General features: G+C 45.5%; 1 protein-coding gene and 1 long non-coding RNA gene across 2 annotated transcripts; both read left to right on the top strand.

Moving 5' to 3' along the window:
- Positions 1 to 1,236: 1,236 nt before the first annotated feature.
- Positions 1,237 to 8,244, top strand: LOC311119981. Its single transcript, XR_014612058.1, has 3 exons — positions 1,237 to 1,318; positions 5,818 to 5,900; positions 8,212 to 8,244. It is a non-coding gene; the product is annotated as an uncharacterized lncRNA (long non-coding RNA).
- Positions 8,245 to 14,256: 6,012 nt separating this feature from the next.
- LOC311119982 (2-hydroxyacyl-CoA lyase 1-like) lies at positions 14,257 to 26,300 on the top strand (the record flags this gene model as incomplete). Its single annotated transcript, XM_084194620.1, has 10 exons — positions 14,257 to 14,271; positions 15,178 to 15,265; positions 21,792 to 21,867; positions 22,026 to 22,098; positions 22,287 to 22,364; positions 22,541 to 22,635; positions 22,935 to 23,047; positions 23,847 to 23,982; positions 24,330 to 24,435; positions 26,217 to 26,300. Coding segments are annotated over 10 exons (864 nt in total), but the record flags the coding sequence as incomplete, so codon positions are not given.
- Positions 26,301 to 26,629: the final 329 nt, after the last annotated feature.

The following is a 26,629-nucleotide window of genomic DNA, read 5'->3' as shown; positions in this document are numbered from 1 at the left end:
GAATTTCCATCCCCAATGGCACCCTATTCCCTTTATAGTACACTACTTTTGACCAGGGCCATAGGGTTCTGGTCAAAAGTAGTGTACTCTATAAAGAATAGGGTGCCATTTAGATTTTGCATTTGTATGTGAGCGACAGGACTTTTTACATTTGCGTTATTAAACCTACCTGTCCTTTGCCCTCTAGAAAATATTTTAGAAAGTAAATTATTAATTCATGTATTCTTTCTTGTGATATTTATGTCATCATTTTGTGCCTTCTTTAGTTACTGAGGGGAGGTTAGGAGAGTAGGGGCAGCTGTATGAGCGAAAACAATGATGCACACTAAGTAATACAACGTTTGTGAAAAGCACTGATACTATTCCGAGGCATACGAGGGGGAAAACATGCCTCCCTTGGAGAGGAGAAACACTGTAAACCAATGGTAGGACAGCAGCATTTAGATTTTCTTCTGTTGAAAAAAATATATATATATTATTTGTCTTGGTCTTATAATCAATGTATTTTGACAGGTTTTGCTTGCTTAACTTCTTCAAAAAAATGAAACCACTCAAACCTTTTATGTGATTGCTTGTTCAAACCCCCGTTTTTGTCTCTTTTTTAAAATAATTTTAACTGGAAATATGTACAATACATATGCTATGTTCGTCAAATCAGGATCAGGAGGTTCACAGGTTTTTTCGTGTCCTTTTTTTCTTTAAAAGGATTAAACTAGCATGTACATATGAAATAGTGACTGAATCGAAACTCCCATGAATTCTTTCAGTATCTGAAGATTGCTGTATATTTTATGAGTAATAAAATAAAGAAATGAGTTATGTTATTTAATAATGAACTATGGGTTATCTGTTTTATGTGACAACCGCAGTATCAATTTCTAGGTGACAGTGGTGCTAATCCCAAAAGAAAGGCTACATACAACAAGGAACAAGAAGTCTATTGGCAAAGTGATGAATATTGCATGTACCTTGGCCTAACGGTGTGGGTTATGTATTTTATTTTTCATGGCGTCCTCAACATTACAGTTTTAAGGGCAACAATAGCCTAAATTTGTTTACAACTCGCAGGATTTCCATACATGAGCTTTCAACAACACAGAGTGTTGCATCAGCACGAGATCGAAAGTGCGTCAAATCTGTACAGGTCATTGTTACGTCATCACTGATAAACGTTGAAACTGATGAAAAACCGCTGGAGCAGTTCAGTCTAAACCTCCCTAGTGCTGGAGGATTGCGTTTGTTTTCGCTCTGGATGCGCGTTCATTTTGGCAAGGAAATGTGCTGATTTTGCAAGGAGATGGAGAATAAAGAGTTCAAGGTAGGCATGTTATTTATTTTTAAATCTTCAATTATATTAATTACTGTGGATTAAATATTGTTTAACAAATGAAATAATGTGCTATTCATGCTGTAATATCAAACTAGAAAGTCTATGGCCGGGGAGTCATGAGAGTTGGCTAAAGGTACAGTAGGGTCAAATGGGGGTCAAAGGTTATGACAGCACCTTCATAATTTCGTCCAAAATGGCACCCTATTCCCTATGTAGGCTAGTGTACTACTTTTGACCAGGAGCCATAGAAGGGTTGGCTGACGTCACGAAAACGATGCCCGCGCATCGATGGCCCGAAGTCGTGTATCTTGTTATGATTCTGAACCTCAGCTAACAACAAGCTGCCATGTGGGGAATCGTAGCTCTGTGGCATGTTTCAGCTTGTTGTATGGTGTTATTGATACCATGTCTTGTTTTGAGGTGTTTTGACTGATATCATGTCTATGCAATGACTCAAATTCGCTACCTAGCTAACCAACAACAACTGTAACAATGTATTTGAGACGAGTTCATTGTTCAAATGTATTTATGTTTGCATTAAACATTTAGAGACTAAATATAGTTTACATGTTGTCAACAGTCTAAGTCAAACCCTGTCTATTTTGCCCCATAGTTGCATGCCAGTTTTGTTGCTTAACAACCAACCCCTCTATAGAGTCCCACAGTGGAGGTGTGATAATACCCAAAAAACCTAGCGGTCAAACAGGGACATGGTTCCAATCGTTTTTCCACCATTCATTTTTCCCATAGCCGATTTTAGAAACACATAAAATAAGGGCTGTATTTCGTGTAGGCTTACCCTGGCGTGACGTTTTTGTAACCATGTAAATCTCTCTCGGACAAGTTGACTTTTATCAGTATATTTACATTTTACATTTATATCATTTAGCAGACGCTCTTATCCAGAGCGACTTACAATGGTGCATTCAACAATTGGTGTATTCAACTTATGATAGCCAGTGGGACAACCACTTATTTTTCTTCTTTTTTTTTATGGGGGGGGAGGGGGGGGGTAGAAGGATTACTTCATACTATTCCAGGTATTCCTTAAAGAGGTAGGGTTTCAAGTGTCTCCGGAAGGTGGTCAGTGACTCCGCTGTCCTGGCGTCGTGGGGGAGCTTGTTCCACCATTGGGGTGCCAGAGCCTGAAGGTAAGGAGGTGCCGTTCCTCTCACAGCTCCGTAGGCAAGCACCATGGTCTTGTAGTAGATGCGAGCCTCAACTGAGCGGGGTGACATGAGAGAACTTGGGAAGGTCGAACACCAGACGGGCTGCGGCGTTCTGGATAAGTTGTAGGGGTTTAATGGCACAGGCAGGGAGCCCAGCCAACAGCGAGTTGCAGTAATCCAGACGGGAGATGACATGTGCCTGGATTAGGAACTGTGCCGCTTTCTGTGTAAGGTAGAGTCGTACTCTGCAAATGTTGTAGAGCATGAACCTGCAGGATCGGGTCACCGTTTTGATGTTAGCAGAGAATGACAGGGTGTTGTCCAGGGTCACGCCAAGGCTCTTTGCACTCTGGGAGGAGGACACAATGGAGTTGTCAACCGTGATGGCGAGATCATGGAACGGGCAGTCCTTCCCAGGGATGAAGAGCAGCTCCGTCTTGCAGAGGTTCAGCTTGAGGTGGTGATCCGACATCCACACTGATATGTCTGCCAGACATGCAGAGATGCGATTCGCCACCTGGTTATCAGAAGGGGGAAAGGAGAAAATTAATTGTGTGTCGTCTGCGTAGCAATGATAGGAGAGACCATGTGAGGATATGACAGAGCCAAGTGACTTGGTGTATAGAGAGAATAGGAGAGGGCCTAGAACTGAGCCCTGGGGGACACCAGTGGTGAGAGCACATGGTGCGGAGACAGATTCTCGCCACGCTACCTGGTAGGAGCGACCTGTCAGGTAGGACGCAATCCAAGAGTGAGCAGCGCCGGAGATGCCCAACTCGGAGAGGGTGGAGAGGAGGATCTGATGGTTCACAATATCAAAGGCAGCGGATAGGTCTAGAAGGATAAGAGCAGAGGAGAGAGAGTTAGCTTTAGCAGTGCGGAGAGCCTCCATGACACAGAGAAGAGCAGTCTCAGTTGAATGACCAGTCTTGAAACCTGACTGGTTTGGATCAAGAAGGTCATTCTGAGAGTGATAGCAGGAGAGTTGGCTAGAGACGGCACGCTCAAGAGATTTGGAGAGAAAAGAAAGAAGGGATACTTACTTGTCTGTAGTTGTTGACATCGGAGGGATCGAGTGTAGGTTTTTTGAGGAGGGGTGCAACTCTCGCTCTCTTGAAGACGGAAGGGACATGGCCAGCGGTCAAGGATGAGTTGATGTGGGAGGTGAGGTGAGGTGAGGTAAGGGAGAAGGTCTCCGGAAATGGTCTGGAGAAGAGAGGACGGGATAGGGTCAAGCAGGCAGGTTGTTGGGCGGCCGGCCGTCACAAGTCGCAAGATTTCATCTGGAGAGAGAGGGGAGAAAAAAGTCAAAGCATAGGGTAGGGCAGTGTGAGCAGGACCAGCGGTGTCATTTCACTTAATAAATGAGGATCGGATGTCGTCAACCTTCTTTTCAAAATGGTTGACGAAGTCATCCACAGAGAGGGAGGAGGGTGGGGGAGGAGGATTCAGCAGGGAGGAGAAGGTGGCAAAGAGCTTCCTAGGGTTAGAGGCATAGGCTTGAAATTTAGAGTGGTAGAAAGTGGCTTTAGCAGCGGAAACAGAGGAAGAGAATGTAGAGAGGAGGGAGTGAAAAGATGACAGGTCCGCAGGGAGTCTAGTTTTCCTCCATTTCCGCTCGGCTGCCCGGAGCCCTCTTCTGTGAGCTCGCAATGAGTCGTCAAGCCACGGAGCAGGAGGGGAGGACCGAGCCGGCCGGGAGGATAGGGGACATAGAGAGTCAAAAGATGCAGAAAGGGAGGAGAGGAGGGTTGAGGAGGCAGAATCAGGAGATCGGAGGGAGAATGATTTAGCAGAGGGAAGAGATGATAGGATGGAAGAGGAGAGAGTAGCGGGAGAGAGAGAGCGAAGGTTGTGATGGCACATTACCATCTGAGTAGGGGCAGAGTGAGTAGTGTTGGAGGAGAGCGAGAGAGAAAAGGATACAAAGTAGTGGTCGGAGACTTGGAGGGGAGTTGCAGTGAGATTAGTAGAAGAACAGCATCTAGTAAAGATGAGGTCAAGCGTATTGCCTGCCTTGTGAGTAGGGGGGGACGGTGAGAGGGTGAGGTCAAAAGAGGAAAGGAGTGGAAAGAAGGAGGCAGAGAGAAATGAGTCAAAGGCAGAGACGTAGGGAGGTTAAAGTCACCCAGAACTGTGAGGGGTGAGCCATCCTCAGGAAAGGAACTTATCAAGGCGTCAAGCTCATTGATGAACTCTCCAAGGGAACCTGGAGGGCGATAAATGACAAGGATGTTAAGCTTGAATGGGCTAGTGATGTGACAGCATGGAATTCAAATGAGGAGATAGACAGATGGGTCAGGGGAAAAAGAGAGAATGTCCACTTTGGAGAGATGAGGATTCCTGTGCCACCGCCGCGCCGACCAGATGCTCTCGGGGTATGCGAGAACACATGGTTAGACGAGGAAAGAGCAGTAGGAGTAGCAGTGTTTTCTGTGGTAATCCATGTTTCCGTCAGCGCCAAGAAGTCGAGGGACTGGAGGGTAGCATAGGCTGAGATTAACTCTGCCTTGTTGGCTGCAGAACGGCAGTTCCAGAGGCTGCCAGACCACTAGGTTTTATGGGTATTATGACTCATACTGTGGGACTCTATAGGGCTCCAGCCAAAAGAAGTGCACTATATTGGAACTAGGGTGCTATTTCGGACACAAGCATAGATATGATGCATTATTATGTGACCATAGAAATAGAATCACTAGAAAGGATAGAGCCTCTGACCTTGGCAATTTGACTGGTAAACTGAACTGCACACCTGATATGATGTTCTGGTGATTCTATTTCTCTGAATATGATGCATTATGATGTGACAATGAGAGTTGGGTTAATGGTGCTCTCAAGGCAACTGGGAACTCGAAAAAAATAACTAGGTCAAATCATGACGTCCGTGATCTTCAGGTCGGAAAGTCGGAGCTCTAGAAAGATGCCAGAGTTTCCGACTTGGAATTCCTTTTTACATTTTGTGGTGGTAATTTTATCCCCTTTTTCTCCCCAATTTTTCGTGATATCCAATTGGTAGTTACGATCTTGTTACGATCTTGTCTCATCGCTGCAACTCCCCAGCGGGCTCGGGAGAGGTGAAGGTTGAGTCAGGCGTCCTCCAAAACATGACCCGCCAAGCCGCGCTGCTTCCGACTTGGAATTCCGAGTTGGATGACTGTTCAAAACGATTTTTCCCAGTCGGAGCTTGTTTTTTTTTCCTATTTCCCAGTTGTCTTGAACGCACTGAAGTCGGAAGTCAGAGATTTCCCAGTTGTTTTGAACACGGCAAAAGGCGACACAGTAGGTGACATCTAAACATGACTTTGTGCTGTCTTTCAGAGGTCAGAGGTCAATGGAAATGACCTCACCCTCATAGACCTGGATGACCCCATCAATGAAGCTGATGTTATGAAGGAAGTCAGGTAAGTGATTTACACTAATGACACATTTGTGACTGGTTACAGGATCACATAGGCCTACAGATACAGATTCAGTAGTAGGTCAAAGGTCACCGCCTATGGAGAGGTAGGCCCAGAGCCATGTATTTAGAGAGTTGGGACATTGAGATATAAACTCAGCAAAAAAAGAAACGTCCTCTCACTGTCAACTGCGTTTATTTTCAGCAAACTTAACGTGTAAATAACGCATCTCCCGAGTGGCGCAGTGTTCTAAGGCACTGCATCGCAGTGCTAGCTGTGCCACTAGAGATCCTGGTTCGAATCCAGGCTCTGTCGTAGCCGGCCGCGACCGGGAGACCCATGGGGCGGCGCACAATTGGCACAGCGTCGTCCAGGGTAGGGGAGGGAATGGCCGGCAGGGATGTAGCTCAGTTGGTAGAGCATGGCGTTTGCAACGCCAGGGTTGTGGGTTCGATACCCACGGGGGGGCAGTATGAAAAAAAAAATATATATATATATAAAAAAAGAATAAAAATAAAATAAACAAATAAAAGAATGTATGCACTCACTAACTGTAAGTCGCTCTGGATAAGAGCGTCTGCTAAATGACTAAAATGTAAAAATGTAATGTAAATATTTGTATGAACATAACAAGATTCAACAACTGAGACATAAACTGAGATGTTACCCCCTCGTCCACCAAGGCACCTGCAAGTTCCCAGACATTTCTGGGGGGAATGGCTAAATCCTAGCCCTCACCCTCCGATCCAACAGATCCAGGCTCTTCATGGCAGAACACTGACATTCCTGTCTTGCAGGAAATCACGAGCAGTATGGCTGGTGGCATTGTCATGCTGGAGGGTCATGTCAGGATGAGCCTGCAGGAAGGGTACCACATGAGGGAGGAGGATGTCTTCCCTGTAACGCACAGCGTTGAAATTTCCTGCAATGACAACAAGCGTAGTCCGATGATGCTGTGACACACCGCCCAAGACCATGACGGACCATCCACCTCCAAATCGATCCCGCTCCAGAGTACAGGCCTTGGTGTATCGCTCATTCCTTCGACGATAAACACGAATCCGACCATCACCCCTGGTGAGACAAAACCGCGACTCGTCAGTGAAGAGCACTTTTTTGCCATTCCTGTCTGGTCGAGCGACGGTGTGTTTGTGCCCATAGGCGACGGTGTTGCCGGTGATGTCTGGTGAGGACTTGCCTTACAACAGGCCTACAAGCCCTCAGTCCAGCCTCTCTCAGCCTATTACGGACAGTCTGAGCACTGATGGAGGGATTGTGCGTTCCTGGTGTAACTCGGGCAGTTGTTGTTTCCATCCTGTACCTGTCCCGCAGGATGTTCCGATCCTGTGCCGATGTTGTTACACGTGGTCTGCCACTGCGAGGATGATCAGCTGTCCGTCCTGTCTCCCTGTAGCTCTGTCTTAGGCGTCTCACAGTACGGACATTGCAATTTATTGCCCTGGCCACATCTGCAGTCCTCATGCCTCCTTGCAGCATGCCTAAGGCACGTTCACACAGATGAGCAGGGACCCTGGGCATTTTTCTTTTGGTGTTTTTCAGAGTCAGTAGAAAGGCCTCTTTAGGGTCCTAAGTTTTCATAACTACCGTCTGTAAGCTGTTAGTGTCTTAATGACCGTTGCACAGGTGCATGTTCATTAAGTGTTTATGGTTCATTGAACAACATTTTACATTTTAGTCATTTAGCAGACACTCTTATCCAGAGCGACTTACAGTTAGTGAGTGCATACATTTTCATACTGGCCCCCCGTGGGAAACAAACCCACAACCCTGGCGTTGCAAGCGCCATGCTCTACCAACTGAGCTACAGGGGACTAGCATGGGAAACAGTGTTTAAACCCTTTACAATGAAGATCTGTGAAGATATTTGGATTTTTACGAATTATCTTTGAAAGATCCTGAAAAAGGGACGTTTTCTTTTTTTGCTGAGTTTATGTATACATTACATGACACAGTAGATATCCATATGACAGCTGGCTCCCCATGGGCAATGTTGACATTTTAAACAATGCTATGTAACTGAACATCTATAATTAGAATTTACTTATAATGAAAGGATAAATGAAAGGCTCCAAGGCGCTAACATGGAGTCCTTTTAAAAGTTGGCAGAATTCTCTAAATATTTGGCTCTGGATAGGCCGAGTCATCTCAAGAGTATTGGAGCCATAGAATTTGAGTGATTCTATTCTAATTCTAGAATGATTCATTCTAATTCTGTGATTCTAATTCTATAATTACACATCCTCACACTCACATTATAGCAGTGACCTAAGAGATATTCCTTTTCTCTATCTAGATCCCATAAAGATCACAGAGAGGCTGAGAGACTGACCAAGTTGGACGAGGCTGTTCTAGACACAGATACCCCAACTCAGTCACAGGAGGTTGAAGAAGAGAGTGAGTTGGACGAGGCTGTTGCCATCCCATCTCAGTCGCAGGAGGTTGAAGGAGAGAGTGAGTTGGACGAGGCTGTTGCCATCCCATCTGAGTCGCAGGAGGTTGAAGGAGAGAGTGAGATGGACGAGGCTGTTGCCATCCCATCTCAGTCGCAGGAGGTTGAAGGAGAGAGTGAGTTGGACGAGGCTGTTGCCATCCCATCTCAGTCGCAGGAGGTTGAAGGAGAGAGTGAGTTGGACGAGGCTGTTGCCATCCCATCTCAGTCGCAGGAGGTTGAGGGAGAGAGTGAGTTGGACGAGGCTGTTGCCATCCCATCTCGGTCGCAGGAGGTTGAAGGAGAGAGTGAGTTGGACGAGGCTGTTGCCATCCCATCTCAGTCACAGGAGGTATGATGTATTTTTCTATTACATGGATGACATTTCATTGAGATATTTTGTGTTTTAATGACGCAAAATTGAATTCCAGCCTAACTCTGCTTTCTGTTGTCGCCATCAGGCTGCAGTGGTGACCTTCACTACCGTGACACACAAGGATGAAACTTCCCAGACCAGTCTCACCCTCAGCAGGGGAAAGAGAAGCTACCCAGACCTACACACCTTTGTGCAGGACATGAAGGACGAGTAAGTTGCTCTTTGGCTTCCCCATGCGTCCCCTAGATATGTTCCCTATCTCAATTGCATACTCCTCGTGTCCTCTCTTCTCAAAACCCATTGGATGAGAAAGCCAGAGGTCCCGCCCTTCTGACCTTCTCATCCAATGGGTTTTGAGAAGGAGGTGAGGAGATTGAGAGTCTCCCATAGTCTCGGGCCAATACAAAGGACTCAACGGACCAAATAACCAATCAGGGATGTCTGGGTGTGGCCTAGTTCCATAGAGGTCCATCCTTAACGTAGTCTAAGATAATAGAGGTAATGTCCATCCATAACGTAATCAAAGATAATAGAGGTAATGTCCATCCATAACGTAATCTAAAATAATAGAGGTAATGTCCATCCATAACGTAATCTAAAATAATAGAGGTAATGTCCATCCATAACGTAGTCTAAGATAATAGAGGTAATGTCCATCCATAACGTAATCTAAGATAATAGAGGTAATGTCCATCCATAACGTAATCTAAAATAATAGAGGTAATGTCCATCCATAACGTAATCTAAAATAATAGAGGTAATGTCCATCCATAACGTAATCTAAAATAATAGAGGTCATGTCCATCCATAACGTAGTCTAAGATAATAGAGGTAATGTCATGTAGTTCATTGTGTACTTGCATTTATTTACTTTTCAGCCATTGGAATCTGCTGAGTGAGAATATGCGTGCCGGGGTGAGTTATAGTCACCTCTAAAGTAGTTAATGTTGGTAAAATGGACCAAACATTCATTTGTGGAAATCCTGCAGGACCTTTAATCCTGAACCACTGCTTTAATTGACTAGCTTGAGTAAATGGTTCTAAGTTTTATATCAGTGCAGCCCCTTTAACAAACTAACTCTGGATGGTCTTTTAACATTGCAGATGAGCAGACATGAGTTTAGTGCCAAGTGCATGGATATTGTAGCATGGGTGATGGAGTCTACATCCACTGTGGTTGTTCCCGCCCTTGACCTCACCATGCAGATAGAGCTCTCTGATTCGCCAAGCTCTTCTGGATCAGGAAGTAATGAGGCAGGAGAGGTGACCTCTCTTGGCCGCAGCGTCAGATTCAGCTGTAGTGGAGGACCCAGCAGGTGCACCAGCGCCAGAACCGCCTGCAGCACACGCACTCCCACGCCTTTCCCCTCCTCTCACAGGTACCTAGCCCTATCCCCTCCTCTCACAGGTACCTACCCCTCTCCCCTCCTCTCACAGGTACCTAGCCCTATCCATGCCTCTCACAGGTACCTACCCCTCTCCCCTCCTCTCACAGGTACCTAGCCCTATCCATGCCTCTCACAGGTACCTACCCCTATCCCCTCCTCTCACAGGTACCTAGCCCTATCCATGCCTCTCACAGGTACCTAGCCCTATCCCCTCCTCTCACAGGTACCTAGCCCTATCCTCTCCTCTCACAGGTACCTAGCCCTATCCCCTCCTCTCACAGATACCTAGCTCTATCCCCTCCTCTTTTTGCAGGTCTTTCCTGTTATAGGTACAAATATCCATTCCAGATCCACTTAGTGAGAAATACTACTTAGATACTACACAACCACTCTAAAAAGTTTACTCTAAATGTTAATGTTTGGACTGAGTGTGGTTTGAGATGGTTCACAATGCTTCCTTTGAATAACAATAACAAGGTTGAGTTTGTGTCCCAAATTCTTGGATCATATTTTTTTATTTTGTTACCATGTATTATTAATTTCTATTGTGCATTCTGCAGGTGTTTGACCTCTTTGCTGAGTGAGGACAATGAGCGATATGTCTCCTCACCTGAGGGTGGCGATAGAGAGATGAGACACAGACCACACTCAGCACCACTGAGATCTGTGTTTGGCATCTCTGAGGACTCTGTCTTCGACATGGTCCAGAGCGGCCAGTCGCAGGGCGACATCGTACCGCCGCCCAAACGGAGTAGACAGGAGAAATACAGACCTAGCAAAATGTCAACGGACGGCAAGTTTATGATGGGTATTGTCGAGTTGGTTATAAACCTTCTCAACTCCAGATGGGCTGAGCTAATGCGAAGTGTCAGTCAGGGAACTCTAGTTCTGCTGACTGGAAGTATCTCAGCAAGTCAACAGTTTGCCCAAGAGATGCTAAGCATGGCGACTTCTAAGATGTATTCCCATGCCATAGAGCATATTGCGCTCGGCCACAAGTCTCCCCTTGAGTTAGAGAGGGAGCTTGAGGCCATCTTGGGTCCTCTGGCTGGACAGGTCATAGTCATCATCATAGATAGCATCATCAAGGCTAAAACCAACGGAGGAAATGAGGGGAGAGCGACCAGCCCCTTGACCTATTTTCTAACTGCCATTTCGGCAGAAATACAAAGCCTAGTGGTTCACAGATCGGCTAGCAGACCATCCACCAGACTGTCCAACAACGACCCACTGCTGAACATTTCCAAGTCGAAGGTCTTAAGATCAGTTCTGCTCAAAATGGCAGAGCTCTTTGGCCAAGGTCCAAGTGAAACCTGTCTAGTTCCACTAGTCCAGAGTCAGTCCAACAACTCCATTTGCGACTGGACTGTGAATGCAGGCACCATTCATCCAAGTACATTTCTGTCCGACAACAGAATGATAGAAGTGTCATCCGATGTTGTGGATCTTGTACTTGAGGTTTTTTGGATAACAGGATTTTTGGATAACAGGAACCCGTCAAGGCCACAGAGTGCCTGCTCCCACAACTCAGCTAGTGGAGCAATAGATATGAGAGCTCTTGCTGGGGACTTGGTCAGACAGGTGTCTGTCAAACTCAGCCCGTTTGTCTCTGAGAGTCAACTCTCCACCATGTCCATGACAGATCTGTCATCATCTTTTTCTGACTCCACCTTGAAGCAGTTGTGTTCTCGCTCTGTTGTTGCTCTGGTAACTGCCTGTCAAGCAATCAAAACAGAGCTCGAGAACCAGAGACCTACCAACCTGGCAGCCAGAGACCTACTATCGTCTCTGGTAGAGACCATTGAGGACATGGATATCTCTGACATCCTCCGGGGCCCGTCGGCCATTTTGGAGGTGGCTTCTGTGATAAAGCACCCAGAGATGTCCACCTCGACAATATACAGATCTCTGCTTCTCGACTCATCTCTCGCCTCCTCTAAGATGGTCACTGAGAGCATTATCTTCAACAACCCATGCCCATCAGAGGAGAATGTGAGTATTCAGAAGGAGCTCCCTGCTGATAAAGTTGACATCCTCCATGGTCAACCAGTGGAGGAGTATATTGTCAAAGCTGAGCAATGCATCACTCAGGTCATTCAGGATGCAGCTGTGACATATACTGCTGCGCTGGATAAAACCGACACTTGTGGGAAACTGTCGGAAATCCTATCTGTCCATGTTTCCTCAGAGAATATTGAGGAGGCATCCTCTGATCTCTTTGGTGGAATTATTTCCGACCTGCTTGAGGTATATGAGGTCAATAAGGCCTCCAAGCGTACGAAATCAGGTCGCAAAATGTTCTGGGTGGAAGTGAGTTCAGGTTCCCAGAAGATTTATACCAAAACCCTGGACAAACTAAGGAAGCTGTTCACCTCCCACCATCTCACTGAGGGAAAAAATACTCCTGTGCAAATCGAGCTTTCTGCAACTGGACTACTTGTAACTGAGGCCACTGTGCAGGAATCTCCTGTAACTGAGGCCACTTTGGCAGTGTCTCCTGTACAGAAGACAGACAGTAAGACCCCTTCTAAGTCCTCAGCCTCAGCCTACCAGCTCACCCTCGACACCTGCACTAAAGGGGTAATCAAACAGGTGATCTCGGTGCTGAGGGTGGACACTTCAAAGGAAAACTGCTCCGCTTCCGTTGGGGAGAGCACGTCAAATTCATCCTTCGACTTCAACCAGAAGTTGGACTCGATAATTTCGAAATTGGAGGACCTCACCATTTCGAGTGATGTGACGTCAGCCGAGATTGCCACACTCACGCGATCTCTTAGTGCAGCCAGCAGAACCTCTAACATTTCTATCCAGAGCTTTCACAGTGCTGAGTTCCGAGCTAAGGCCAAACACATTGTGAATGAGACCATTCTCAGAGCTGCTAGCAAAGCCAGCCATTCTTTGCTACAGAGCATGCCTAGCACCACCTTCTCACACCATGCGGTTTCTACAGCCGAAGATATAGTAAATATTATCATGCAAGACCTTGAAAGTGTATCCCAGTACACTGTGGACGACGCAGACTCCTTCCCACTAGGAGAGAAAAAGCTGGAGTTCCAGCTCAAACCCAGAGTTGTCTTTGACAACTTATTGGATGCTGCTCAAACCATGTACCACAGAGTAAAGGATAGACTGAACATCTTTTTCTCTTTTCCACCAGTGTCAGTCACCACAGCCAAATATGTGCTGGACTCCACCCCTGTGGAGACACTCAGACGTTCTAAGTCCGCTGACACTGCTCTTGTTGAGGACAGGAGCCGCCCTCCGTCTGTGAGAAGTGAGAAGCCTTTGTCAAAAGTCTGTTTGGCTAAAAGGTCTAAAACCCTTCTGTCTTCGAGTGGCTCTTCAACAGACCACCATGTAATTGACACATGCAGTGAGGATGTCACTCTGCCCACCAGGAGTATGTCAGTTGTGAGCAACAACAGTTTGAAGAGAGCCTCTCCTCTCCACGGCAGTGGATTGAGTGAAAGTTGCAAACCTCTTGTGGCTCTAAAAGACGTAACAGTGGCAGTCAGCCAAGAAGGCTTTAGCAAAACTGCAAAGAAGACGCTCAGCTTGATCCTAAATGTGATCAAGTGTAGATTGGCCAACTCTGAGAGTTCATCTGTTGGGCAGATTGCAAGTGAGGAGTGTCTGATAGCCACTAACATGTTAGACTCTGTACTGGAGAGCCTTGACCAGTTGCCTGACATGAGCGCTGCCGATGAGATCACAAGGACAGAATCCCATACCTCAATCGCAATGGACGAGACAGGTTCACGGTCAATGCTTGTGAGCCAACAAGAAATAAACATATCTGACACCAATATCATAGTGAAAACTATAATGGACACATTGAAGACGGACGACCCAGAGATGACTTCAGCAGAAGAACATCTGGATAGGCTCCTGTCAGTTGAAGCCCTTCAAGGTGCATCTGGCAACCTGATCGCAAAGGTCCATGGTCTCATTCAGGAGATAACCATAAACCGTCAGCTTCAATCCATGGTTGGCCACAGAAGCCTCTCTCAACCAGTGCTGCCTAAACCAGCCCTGAGGAAGCTGTCAAAGGACGATGCCTCAGAGCTCATTTACAACTTTGCCCAGACTTCTGTTAGGAGACTCCTGGGGCAGTGTATGGGAAGGCCTTTGCCACCATCAGCTGAAATGGTTTTGGATCAGGTCATCAAGTTGATGACAGACGTGGTGATGGACAGCCTGACTTATGTGTCCAAGTCTACAATGGAGGATGGTAAGTGAAAGTACCTCTTTTCATCTGCATAGGACTTAATTGTAACATGATGCTCAATACATTGCGTTTTATGATGTAAAATTCACTGGTTGTGTCCAAAATGGCACCTTCTTCCATATTTAGTGCACTACTTTTGACCAGACCCTATGGGTCCTGGTCAAAAGTAGTGCACTATAAAGTGAAGAGAATGCCATTTGGGATGCAGTGACTGACTTCAATGGCTGCGTCCTCTTCTCCCAGTTATTGTACACAGGTCGGTCACACTAGCGTGCTCTTCTCACTCAGACACCAGCAATGCCACAAGTGACATCACTCATGGTGTTGTAGCTGACCTTAATGCTACTGAGGAATTCCCTGCCAGGAGCCTTAGCCCGGCTGATGTAAAGGCTGACGGCATGGCCCGCCTTCCCTCTGCCAGAGGGGAAGAGACTAAGAAGAACAGGAAGTGGCGTTTCCTACCGAAAATGCATAAGTTTCCAAAGATCATGATTAAGGTAGGGTGCTCTGTGTTTTGAGATTACCTCTGTAAGGCAGGGCTGAATTTTACCCTACAGATTCACTACACCCCTATTGTCTCTCAGCATTAGAACAAAACTGTTGTCATTGTCTTTAGGAGGTTGAGTGAGGACGCTGTAATGCAATCCTAATACACATGGGAGAGAGTCAATGGCTATGTCCCGAATGGCACCCTATTCCCTATATAGTGCACTACTTTTTACCAGCGCTCTATGGGCCCTTTTCAAAAGTAGTGCCTTGCGTAGCGAATAGGGTGCATTTTGGGATGCACACTCTGTATTTTACACAGGCTCAGTTGTCCTGATGTGTTTTGTCAACAGCTGTTCAAGACAAAAGGGGAACCGAAGAGCCACCCTAAACAGGATGCACTGCCTACCAAACGTCTCAGAGAGACTCATATTTCACAGGGTAAGTGATAAGCATCGATAATGTCATATTGATGTATCACCCTATGACAAGCTTGTTAAAACAGTGACAACAGATACAGGCAGACCGACGGACAGACAGGCAGACGGACAGGCAGGCAGACAGACAGACAGACAGGCAGGCAGGCAGGCAGGCAGGCAGACGGACAGGCAGACAGACAGACAGACAGACAGACAGACAGACAGACAGACAGACAGACAGACAGACAGACAGACAGACAGACAGTCAGACAGACAGACAGACAGACAGACAGGCAGACGGACAGGCAGGCAGACGGACAGGCAGGCAGACAGACAGACAGGCAGACAGGCAGACAGACGGACAGGCAGACGGACGGGCAGGCAGACAGACAGACAGGCAGGCAGGCAGACGGACAGGCAGGCAGACGGACAGGCAGGCAGACGGACAGACACAAACACACACATTCATTTTCTGATTATGAAATGTTCTTATGACAGATGCTGAGTGTGAGGTTCCAGAGGTTCCATCCACTTCCCCTCCCAAGGAGGACCTGACAACCACACCGGCCCCTGCTCCCCAGGAGTCCCAGTCCCGTAAACGCCCACTCATAGTCAGGGTGTTACACGCTCTCTCCAGAGCCATCTCCAAACCATTCAGAGGAGCTTCTGGGAAGAAGAATTAGCCAAATGCCTGATTTTATTAATATTATATTTTAATCAGAGCCTTTATTTAATAAAACATTACTGCATTGATTTCTGTCTATAGTAGTCTTCATGTATGTGCAAGATAACGGTAAAGTACTTCAAATCACATAGTCAAAAGTATTCATAGTGAAGTACCGTTTATGATTATTGATTGTGGAAATACACATAATACAGAAAAGTTGTTGTCACATACAAAGACAGACATAAAGGAGAACTCCGTAGACCAGTCACATTCTCAAGCCATAACTAAATCCATGAATGGATCTCCTATAAGATGACAGGAGAACATTTGTAACACTTTCTATGAATCCAGGCTCTGTCGCAGCCGGCCGCGACCGGGAGACTCATGGGCGGCGCACAATTGGCCCAGCATCGTCCAGGGTAGGGGAGGGAATGGCCGGCAGGGATGTAGCTCAGTTGATAGAGCATGGCGTTTGCAACGCCAGGGGAGTGGGTTCGTTTCCCACGGGGGGCCAGTAAAAAAATATATATACATATATATATTTATTCACTAACTGTAAGTCGCTCTGGATAAGAGCGTCTGCTAAATGACAAAAAAAAAAAAAAAAAAAAAAAAAAAAGCCTATATCTATAATGCATACACTCAAGTCATTTACATTTTACATTTTAGTCATTTAGCAGAAGCTCTTATCCAGAGCGACTTACAGTTAGTGAGTGCATAATTTTTATTTTTTTTCATACTGTCATACACTCATAATGACTTAATTGAGTTAAGTGTTAAGTTAAGTGCAGTTATAAACACATAATGAGGGCTTATTATGTATTTCTTGCAATAAAAAAAGAAAAATGCTACTAGTTTATTAAATATTCATGACTGCTATTGCACGGCTCATGTCCACACTTCTGTACAATAGGGGGCAGTAATGCACCATAACGTTGGATGCCAACTGTCTATAAACCCCACTGAAGAAGAAAAAGCTACTCATGTAATGCATGCTGGAAAGCAGACAAAAACTAATGATTTGCAAGAGATCTAAACACGATTTATAAGCTACTGAACAACAAGTCCAAGAAAGCATTGCTAACCGCGTTTGCACTTTGAACAGATTTCTCGACAATAATAATGGAAGATGTGACTGGGGCTCAGCTCATTGCAGAGGCACTAAAAGCTCAGGTGAAGTGTGTGCAATTTATATAAAACAGTGTTATACTGTGTAACCGTGTTGCTAAGAATATATTAGTCGCTGATCATGTCCTTGGCAGTGAGAATGTAGCACTACGAGTTGTGAAAGTGTGCCATAGGTCATTGCACTGGTATAGCTAACTATTCATATTGTTGTAGAAAAACATTTAGATGTTTATGTGGAATAGCATATGTTAACATAGTGAGTTTTTGTCCTGGGTCCGCCTGGGTCCTGCAGTCGGTGAAAAGCAATTGCACTGCCTGCATCTCAGAACTGCGGCTGCCTTGATCTCATGAGGTTATCGTTGCCCGCGTGTGCATGACGTCAGAGAAAGTCGGGATCAAGTCGGACACAAATCTAACCAGCATGCATTGGGCGGTGATCGCTGGTAATCGATTCTGCGCAGACCTGGCTCATCTCAAATGGGCCTCTTGTCTATGATCTGTCGGCATGGTTATACTGGCCTGTGGCCTTCTTGGAGGCCTTGATGATATCGGAGGGGGGCTCCCATTTGAAGCAGGGCTCCAGATTGGCCATCTTTATGGTCATTATTGAGGACAGGGTGCCATCCAATGCTAGGCTGTTTCTTCTCTTGGTTTTGTTCAGTCCCACAACTGAAAACACCCTCTCAGCATCTGCGTTTGCATGGGGCAACACCAGGACAAGCTTGGCGACGGCAGCAAGCCTCTCGAATTCTTTGGCTCCTGTCACCTATGGAAAATGCACCAAAACACAATGGAAAAACATACCTTGATTTTTTTCCATGAAGCTCTTCCAGTGGCAGCTTCTTAAGTGCATAGTCCACAGCACTTGTCAGGAAACACAACACAGCTTCATGGAATGAATCCACCTGCTGTGGTGTGATGTCACCCTCGTCGAGTAATCTGTTAATTTTAGCCCTGGTTGTGAACCCAATACAGCATATCGGTATAATGTACAAGGCTAAATATCACATATCACAGTGTTTGATCATAATAATAGTCAAATACTAACCTGGTAAATGGTTTGCCTTTTCTTCAAAGGCAATTTCACAAGGCTCCTCATGGCACTGCAGAGCTGCTGGAACCATAAACTTGGAACATAGCTTGCGTACGAATTTCACCATCTATAACAGACATTTACAAAAATAGTAGGTGAAACCTGTTTTAGAGGACCCCTGCAGATATCAGCAAGAAACACAGAATGGAAAAAAACTGCAAAATCCAATCCCACCTCATCATGTAACAAAAATATTGATGACTGCTCTCTCTGAAGCAGCAAGTTGAAAGAAGTGAAAGTTGGTACGGTGGCTTGGAAGAACAGCAGGTACACTTCTGTCATGGGGACAGTGAATGTCTGCACAAGTCTCTTGAACCTGGCCTGATTTTCATCTTGAATCAATCAATAAATAACACAAAACAAGAGGTTGTCATTAATACAAGTATGTGACTAACAATCCATGTAGTTGCTGCATAATGAAATTGAAAATTGATGACCATACTAGCAGATTTGTAGTAGCTGGCCAGAGGTTCATACAGCCTCAGGATCCTGGTCACACAACGTTCAAGGCTTAGCCAACGGACCGAGATATGCAGGAGGACCTCCATGTACTCCGCTTCATGGAGCTCACAAAACTCTGTTTTAGACATTAAATCCATATCATATATTTTCTACAGCTCAGCATTTCAGTATTACACTTAATAGTATCAAACATGCATACCTGACAGGTATCCTTTCCGATTTGAGCTACCCTTGAACCAGTAACCGATGTCCACTACCATATCCTCAAAATCAAAACCGGACACCTGCAATGCATAAATCAATCGTAACGCATTCAGTCAATGCACGTAATTAGGATACAAATAAAAAGTTACATGTAAAGATAAATCAGGCCTTAACTCACTTTAAAACATCTTTAAAAAATCCCACTCCTGCAGCTTTGGCGGTGTTATGTGCCACATGACAAGGATAACCATGAATATAGGTGTTGGGATGCTTCTGGAGCACCCTAGAGGCAATGGGATTACGTGGTCCAATGTTCACAGCTGCATTGTAAACTGAGAGACCAATGCAGTTCTCCCAAGGGATGCCATGCTCCTCTATGGTGGAGTTAATTTTGGTGAAGATCTCACTTGCTGGCCCACATCTCCTCCCACTTGTTGTGCACATATTTAAGAACTGGTGGACAACTTTGCTGCCCATGAAGACCCGGACAGTAAGCGGGTTCATCTTTTCCACTCCTATAATGACAAGTTAGAATCATACAGATGTTCATGTTATTAGATGTTTAAAAATACACAAAGCACATGTTTTGCAGATGAGAAAAATCTCAAATAGTTTGTGAAATACCAGTGTCATTCGACCCATCCGTAACAAGGGTATACGGGGCTTTTTTCATCTCCTTCACAAGCTCCTGTGTGAAATATGGTGCGAGTGCTTCATTGGTAATGCAGGATGACTTAGTCCTGGCACACCTGTACTCCTGCGCTGTCTTCGAATCTCCGAAACATTATTTTAGGAGAGGCCCCAGGTGGTCCACAAAGGCTAGGGGGACGTTGTGAACTACCAACCCAGCTGTCATTTTGACCTCAGCCCTTCTTGTCTGTAAGAAATAAAAAATTATTAATCCTCCCAAAATACCATAGTTTATTTAAAATAGACGCCTGCGATAATAGGGCACAGGTAAAAAACACATTCAGCAACTAAGATCTCAAATTAAGAAAACTGGACTGTACTACACTGAAATACAAACCACAAATTAGTCAAAACTATCAACCATGACTTTACCGTGATCAACTAGAACACAAAACTCTTGATTGAACCTTGACAGAATCATTACACATATCATACCTTAACCTCTTGTGCAGACATACCCCCAACAGATGGAACGGCCATTGCATATTGGGATATTGTGGCTGTGGACAGGAGAGCTCGTTGCTTATCTTGGTGGCCTTTTGCTTTTTATATGGCGCACTACATCTGTCACACCCTGGTGGCAACATGAGTTTTCAATACGGCAGACTGCACACCAGTAGTGCGTGTTGAGGCTCCCTCTGGTAATAAATGGCCATGAAGAGGTCCACTCATTTTTGAAAATGGATCTATATGTTGCTGCTCCAGCCAGAGCACGACTCTTCTGGCCCTGCTGTTGGATTGGGGGGGTCTCTTCTTTCTGTCCCTCTGTGTCTTCTTCCATCTGCCCTGTTGGTTGTTCTATTTGTCCTGTCTGTTGCTCCTCTGCATGTGCGTCAATCTGTCCTGTCTGTTGCTCCTCTGCTTGTTTGTCAGTCTGTCCTGTCTCCTGCTCTCTCTGTCCTTTGTGTTGCTCCTCTGTCTGTTGTCCTGTCGTTTCTATCAATCGTTCTGGCTGTTCTGTCAGTGTGTTTGTCTGTCTTTTCTCACTTGGCTGGTTCTTTAAATAAAATAAAAGGTTTCGCTTTTGTCCTGGCAAAGGTCTCTTACGGGACATCTTTGAAACCTTAAACAATTAAAATGGTCATGTTGGTTTAATAACTCTACTCTCAGTTACAAAAACATACCTACTTCTATTGCACACATTTCCTGTATTTATGTTAAATTCTTTGGAATACATCTTACCTGTTCGAAATCAGCTGAGTTTACATTCACCACACTAAATCATGTTCACACGCACAAACAAATAATTTATTTCAAGATTTAAAGTTTAAGAGAGTGAGTATTCAATTGGACGACATTTCATTGTTACATACCTAGTCTCAGCTCAGCTTCTTATCAGACTTCTTCAGGGCGGCAGGTAGCTTAGTGGGTAAGAGCGTTGTGCCAGTAACCGAAAGGTTGCTGGTTCTAATCCCTGAGCCGACTAGGTGAAAAATCTGTCGATGTGCCCTTGAGCAAGGCACTTAACCCTAATTGCTCCTGTAAGTCGCTCTGGATAAGAGCGTCTGCTAAATGACAAAAAAAAAAAAAAGGTAGTGACCTGCTCATCTTATGTTGACTTTCACGGCAATGGTATCTCTTCTTCTGTCGCTAACTTCGGGGTGCAGCACATATGGTTCATTGGCGCTCATCAGCGCCATCTACCGTCGGGGAGTTTGAAAAAAGGAACGAACGAGTCTCTGCCGATTTTTTTTGCTTGAGAAATTGGATGTGTGGCGTGAGTGCGTGTGAAAACAGGCAAAAACGTGTGTCACACGGCGAAAGCGTGAGAGTTGGCAGCTCTGTGTTAACACCCTTGTTGATGCATGCCAATGTGTGTGTCAATGCAAAGAAAATCTAAACTACATTGTAACAATTCATATACAATTCAGAATGAAAATGTATGCACTCACTAACTGTAAGTCGCTCTGGATAAGAGCGTCTGCTAAATGACTAAAAATGTTTAAAAAAATGTAAATATACTGTATCTACATGTATCTCTCTACAGAATGTAGAATATATGTTTGGAATAGTTGGTGTTCCAGTCATTGAAGTAGCTATGGCAGCTCAAGCCTCAGGAATCAAGTATGTGGGAATGCGCAATGAACAAGCCCTAAGCCACCTTTTTATTACTAAACCAGCTCTCCCCAAATCATGTGATATTAACTACCCTTACATAGACTACAGGAGCGTGTAGTGTGTGAGGGTCAGTTTCATAGCTTTTTTGCATTGCTAATTATGTCTGCCTGTCTGTCTGACCCTTTGTGTGTCTGTCTGCCTGTCTTCCTGTCTTTCCCTCTGTCTGTCTGTTCCTCTCCAGTCCAGGTGCATGTCTGGTTGTGTCTGGACCGGGACTCATCCATTCACTTGGTGCAATGGCCAATGCTAACATGAACTGCTGGTATGCTAGAACTCCACAAACAGAAGACCCTACTACTCATGTTCAGTGGCCTTTCAAAAGAAGGGATGCTATCCGCACACTGCAAAAAATGATCTGAGGACTCCAAACTATCTCAGCTTGTCAGTTGATGTCATTGTGTGATACCTCTCTCTCTGTAGGCCTGTGATTGTTATTGGAGGCTCCTCTGATAAAAACCAAGAGACCACTGGGGCGTTTCAAGAGTTTCCACAGGTACCGATTCAACCATGACATTTATGACTATTGAACATTAGGGGATGGTATCCCGGGACACAGATTAAGCCTAGTCATGACCTAAAAAGCAAACTCAATAGAGAATCTCTGTCTGGGAAACTGGCCCTAGCAGTTTAATTGCTGAAAGAGGAAATCATTTGTTATTTGTGGTCCTCTTTCTCTGTCAGGTGGAGGCATGCAGATTGTACAGTAAGTTCTCTGCTAGGTCTAGCAGTCTGGATATGATCTCCTCAGTGGTAGAGAAGGTATACAGTCTACTCTGACTCCCTCTGTGTAGTCCTCTTCATATCATTTGGTATCACCTGCAATTGTCTGTTTTCTGACCTCTAATTTTCCAGCTTAGCAAGGTACCTTAACTGCTTCATAAGAGCACAGCACAGCCTTAATTGATCTGAATGGAAGGGTGTTTGGTCTGTCTAAGGCAGCACGCACTAGCATGTATGGACGTCCAGGTGCTGTATACGTAGACATATCTGGGGACATGGTCAATGCTAAATTGGACAGGAGCAGAGCCAGGTTAGTGGCCATCACTGTCTTTCATCCATTTAAAATGTATACTAATGCGTTACTGTTGAATATGTATACCTCTGAATTCACATCACCGTAGTCATTTTTATTTTATTTTGTTATACCTTTTAACGTCTGAAGTGAACCAGAAATTAAATTACTTAGAAAATATAGCACTATATCAAAATATTCTCATCAGAGAATAGCAATAAGCCTCGATAGACCTTCATGATGTATTTACATATGCAATAAAGTTGCTAGGTAACATGTTTAATGTTTGACCTATTATTTATTATTTCCTTTGTCAGAGAGGTGCCCTGTAGTCCACCTCCTCCTGTGAGTATGGCTGACCATATGGCGATCACAGAAGCACTGGCGGTCCTGAAAGGAGCCAAACGGACTTTACTCATCATTGGCAAAGTTAGGCATTGCTTTTTTAATAGCCAGATCATCTGGGGGAAACAGAACTAAAATCTTGCATAATTGCGTCAGATACTTGGTTAAGGTCTGGGGAGATGTTAAGAGAAAGATACTAACGCCACTTGCGAAGTTTCCACCCCCCTAAACGGAAACTCTCTGCAAGTTTCAGGCAAGTTTATGGGCCAAATGTCCCCTCCCCTTCTGAAATTGAAAAGATGCGAGTACCTGCGAAATCGTGATTTGTCCAAATGATTAGTGGTGAAAAATCAGCGTACCGGAACAAAGTTGTCACATCCCATTCTGTTGACAGACGCTACTTCCAGTTATGTTACGTGCGTCTGTCCAGGAGAGATCAATAGCCAGGTGAGACGCACTGTAACACATATAGCACTGTACCACAGCCGGGGCGGCAAGTAGCTTAGTGGTTAAGAGCGTTGTGCCAGTAACCGAAAGGTCGCTGGTTCTAATCCCCGAGCCGACTAGGTGAAAAATATGTTGATGTGCCCTTGAGTAAGGCACTTAACCCTAATTGCTCATGTAAGTCGCTCTGGATAAGAGCGTCAGCTAAATGACTAAAATGTAAATGTACCACGGTTCAGTCGAAAATAGGGCCACGTTCAGTAGACAAATGTTGTTGACATGATTTCTCATTCTACCTGTCCGAGAGGCACGTTCGTTCTACATGCTATATTTCTATCTGAACGTTGCACAATGTTTTGCTCAGCTGAATGCATCCCAGTTGTGAAGGCCAGTCTGTTGAAATCCGTGTGGCAGTGCCCTCTGTCTGTGTCCCTCTGCAGGTGCAGCCCATGGAAGAGCAGAGGGGGCTCTGAAGGAGCTGGTGGAGGGGTGTGACCTGCCCTTCCTGCCCACCCCCATGGGTAAAGGGGTGCTGCCTGACGATCACCCCAACTGTGTTGCTGCTGCCCGCTCCAGGTCAGCCTCTCCTTCTCTCAGCTGGCATCATATTCATGTACAGACCATTGACTGTATAAGTAGGACCAATAATTTCCCTGACCATTTGAACGGACCACGAAACTCCTGAAATCCCTATCTATAACTAGTCTCTCCTGGCCAGGTCATGTCAATGTAAACTGGTGTCAATCAAACAACTACACTACTCCTATAACTAGCCTCTTTTCATTACATTTTGTTTTGTCCCTGCTCTCCTCCTCCTCTCTTCCTATCCTCCTCCTCCTCTCTTCCTATCCTCCTCCTCCTCTCTTCCTCCTCCTCCTCCTCTTCCTATCCTCCTGGTTCTATGGTCTTGGTGGGGACTGCAGAGCTCTGCTCCAGTCTGATGTTGTGGTCCTACTTGGTGCCAGACTCAACTGGATCCTGCACTTTGGCCTTCCCCCCAGGTTTGACACCCAAGTAAAGGTCATCCAGCTAGGTCAAAGGTCACCAGTAGGGTTTCTTTTTTTTCCTTCTTTTTTTCGGATTTTCTTCTTATTCCGTTCTGATTTCTGGAATCTTCCAACAGGGATTTCTGGGAATTTTGGGAAAGTAACTGTAATTTTGCAACCCTAGTCACAGGTCATTTCATAGTGAACTACATTTCATTGTAACCAGGTATAAAGGTATTTGACTCAGTCTATTGGATTTAGTCTATCAATTATATAGCTTCTCTATAAGTCTTTGTGGTCTCTCCAAATAATGTCATGGCTGTCTTAGTGCTGTACAGTACATCTATATTTAAGCAATAAGGCCCGAGGGGGTGTGGTATATGGCCAATATACCACGTCTAGGGGCTGTTCTTAAGCACGATGCAACGCGGAGTGCCTCGATACAGCCCTTAGCCGTGGTATATTGGCCCTATACCACAAACCCCAGAGGTGCCTTATTGCTATTATAAACTGGTTACCAACGTAATTCGAACAGTCAAAATACATTTCAAATCAAATCAAATCAAATTTTATTGGCCACATGCGCGGAAATACAACAGGTGCAGACATTACAGTGAAATGCTTACTTACAGCCCTTAACCAACAGTGCATTTATTTTTAACAAAAAAGTAAAAATAAAACAACAACAAAAAAAGTGTTGAGAAAAAAAGAGCAGAAGTAAAATAAAAGAAGAGTAGGGAGGCTATATATACAGGGGGGTACCGGTGCAGAGTCAATGTGCGGGGGCACCGGCTAGTTGAGGTAGTTGAAGTAATATGTACATGTGGGTAGAGTTAAAGTGACTATGCATAAATAATTAACAGAGTAGCAGCAGCGTAAAAGGATGGGGTGGGGGGGCAGTGCAAATAGTCCGGGTAGCCATGATTAGCTGTTCAGGAGTCTTAAGGCTTGGGGGTAGAAGCTGTTGAGAAGTCTTTTGAACCTAGACTTGGCACTCCGGTACCGCTTGCCGTGCGGTAGCAGAGAGAACAGTCTATGACTAGGGTGGCTGGAGTCTTTGACAATTTTGAGGGCCTTCCTCTGACACCGCCTGGTATAGAGGTCCTGGATGGCAGGAAACTTGGCCCCAGTGATGTACTGGGCCGTACGCACTACCCTCTGTAGTGCCTTGCGGTCGGAGGCCAAGCAGTTGCCATACCAGGCGGTGATGCAACCAGTCAGGATGCTCTCGATGGTGCAGCTGTATAATTTTTTGAGGATCTGAGGACCCATGCCAAATCTTTTCAATCTCCTGAGGGGGAATAGGCTTTGTCGTGCCCTCTTCACGACTGTCTTGGTGTGTTTGGACCATGATAGTTCGTTGGTGATGTGGACACCAAGGAACTTGAAGCTCTCAACCTGTTCCACTACAGCCCCGTCGATGAGAATGGGGGCGTGCTCAGTCCTCTTTTTTTTCCCTGTAGTCCACAATCATCTCCTTTGTCTTGGTCACGTTGAGGGAGAGGTTGTTATCCTGGCACCACACGGCCAGGTCTCTGACCTCCTCCCTCAACGTGACCCATGTTATACGGTCAGATATACCACAGCTTTCAGCCAATCAGCATTCAGGGCTCGAGTCACCCGGTTTATAAAAGGGAACGTGTGTGTGTCAGCCTTAGCATTATGTGGTGCTGCCTGGTTATTTCTGTTGTGTTTAGCTTGAGGTTTGGCCACTCCTCCAGCTGCTGTTACATGTGTCACGCACGGCGCTCTTCCTGTCGTGTCGTTGCTGGTATGTTGTAGTAACGTTCCACATACGTTATTTATGTCAAGGTCAATGTCAAGGTTGATCTGTGTGCTGAGGAGATGGGGAACAACGTGCAACCTGCTGCTGCTCTCCTGGGGGACATCAATACTATTGTCAAGCAGGTAACACAACACAGTCCTGGGGGACTGGAGATCCTGGTTTGAATCCAGGCTCTGTCGTAGCCGGCCGCAACCGGGAGACCCATGGGGCGGCGCACAATTGGACCAGCGTCGCCTAGGGTAGTGGAGGGAATGGCCGGCTCAGTTCGTAGAGCATGGTGTTTGCAACGCCAGGGTTGTGGGTTCGATTCCCACGGGGGGTATGACATTTTTTTATAACGGATGCACTAACTGTAAGTCGCTCTGGATAAGAGCGTCTGCTAAATGAGGGCAATGTGGGGCATTCTTATTTTTCCTCCACTGATGATGATATCCAATCTGTTTATTCTTAC

The sequence above is a fragment of the Coregonus lavaretus genome (assembly GCF_964263955.1).
Source record: "Coregonus lavaretus genome assembly, contig: HAP1_SCAFFOLD_310, whole genome shotgun sequence".
NCBI lineage: Eukaryota > Metazoa > Chordata > Actinopteri > Salmoniformes > Salmonidae > Coregonus > Coregonus lavaretus.
Note: the sequence above shows the minus strand (reverse complement) of the source record. Positions and strands in the feature narration are given on the sequence as shown.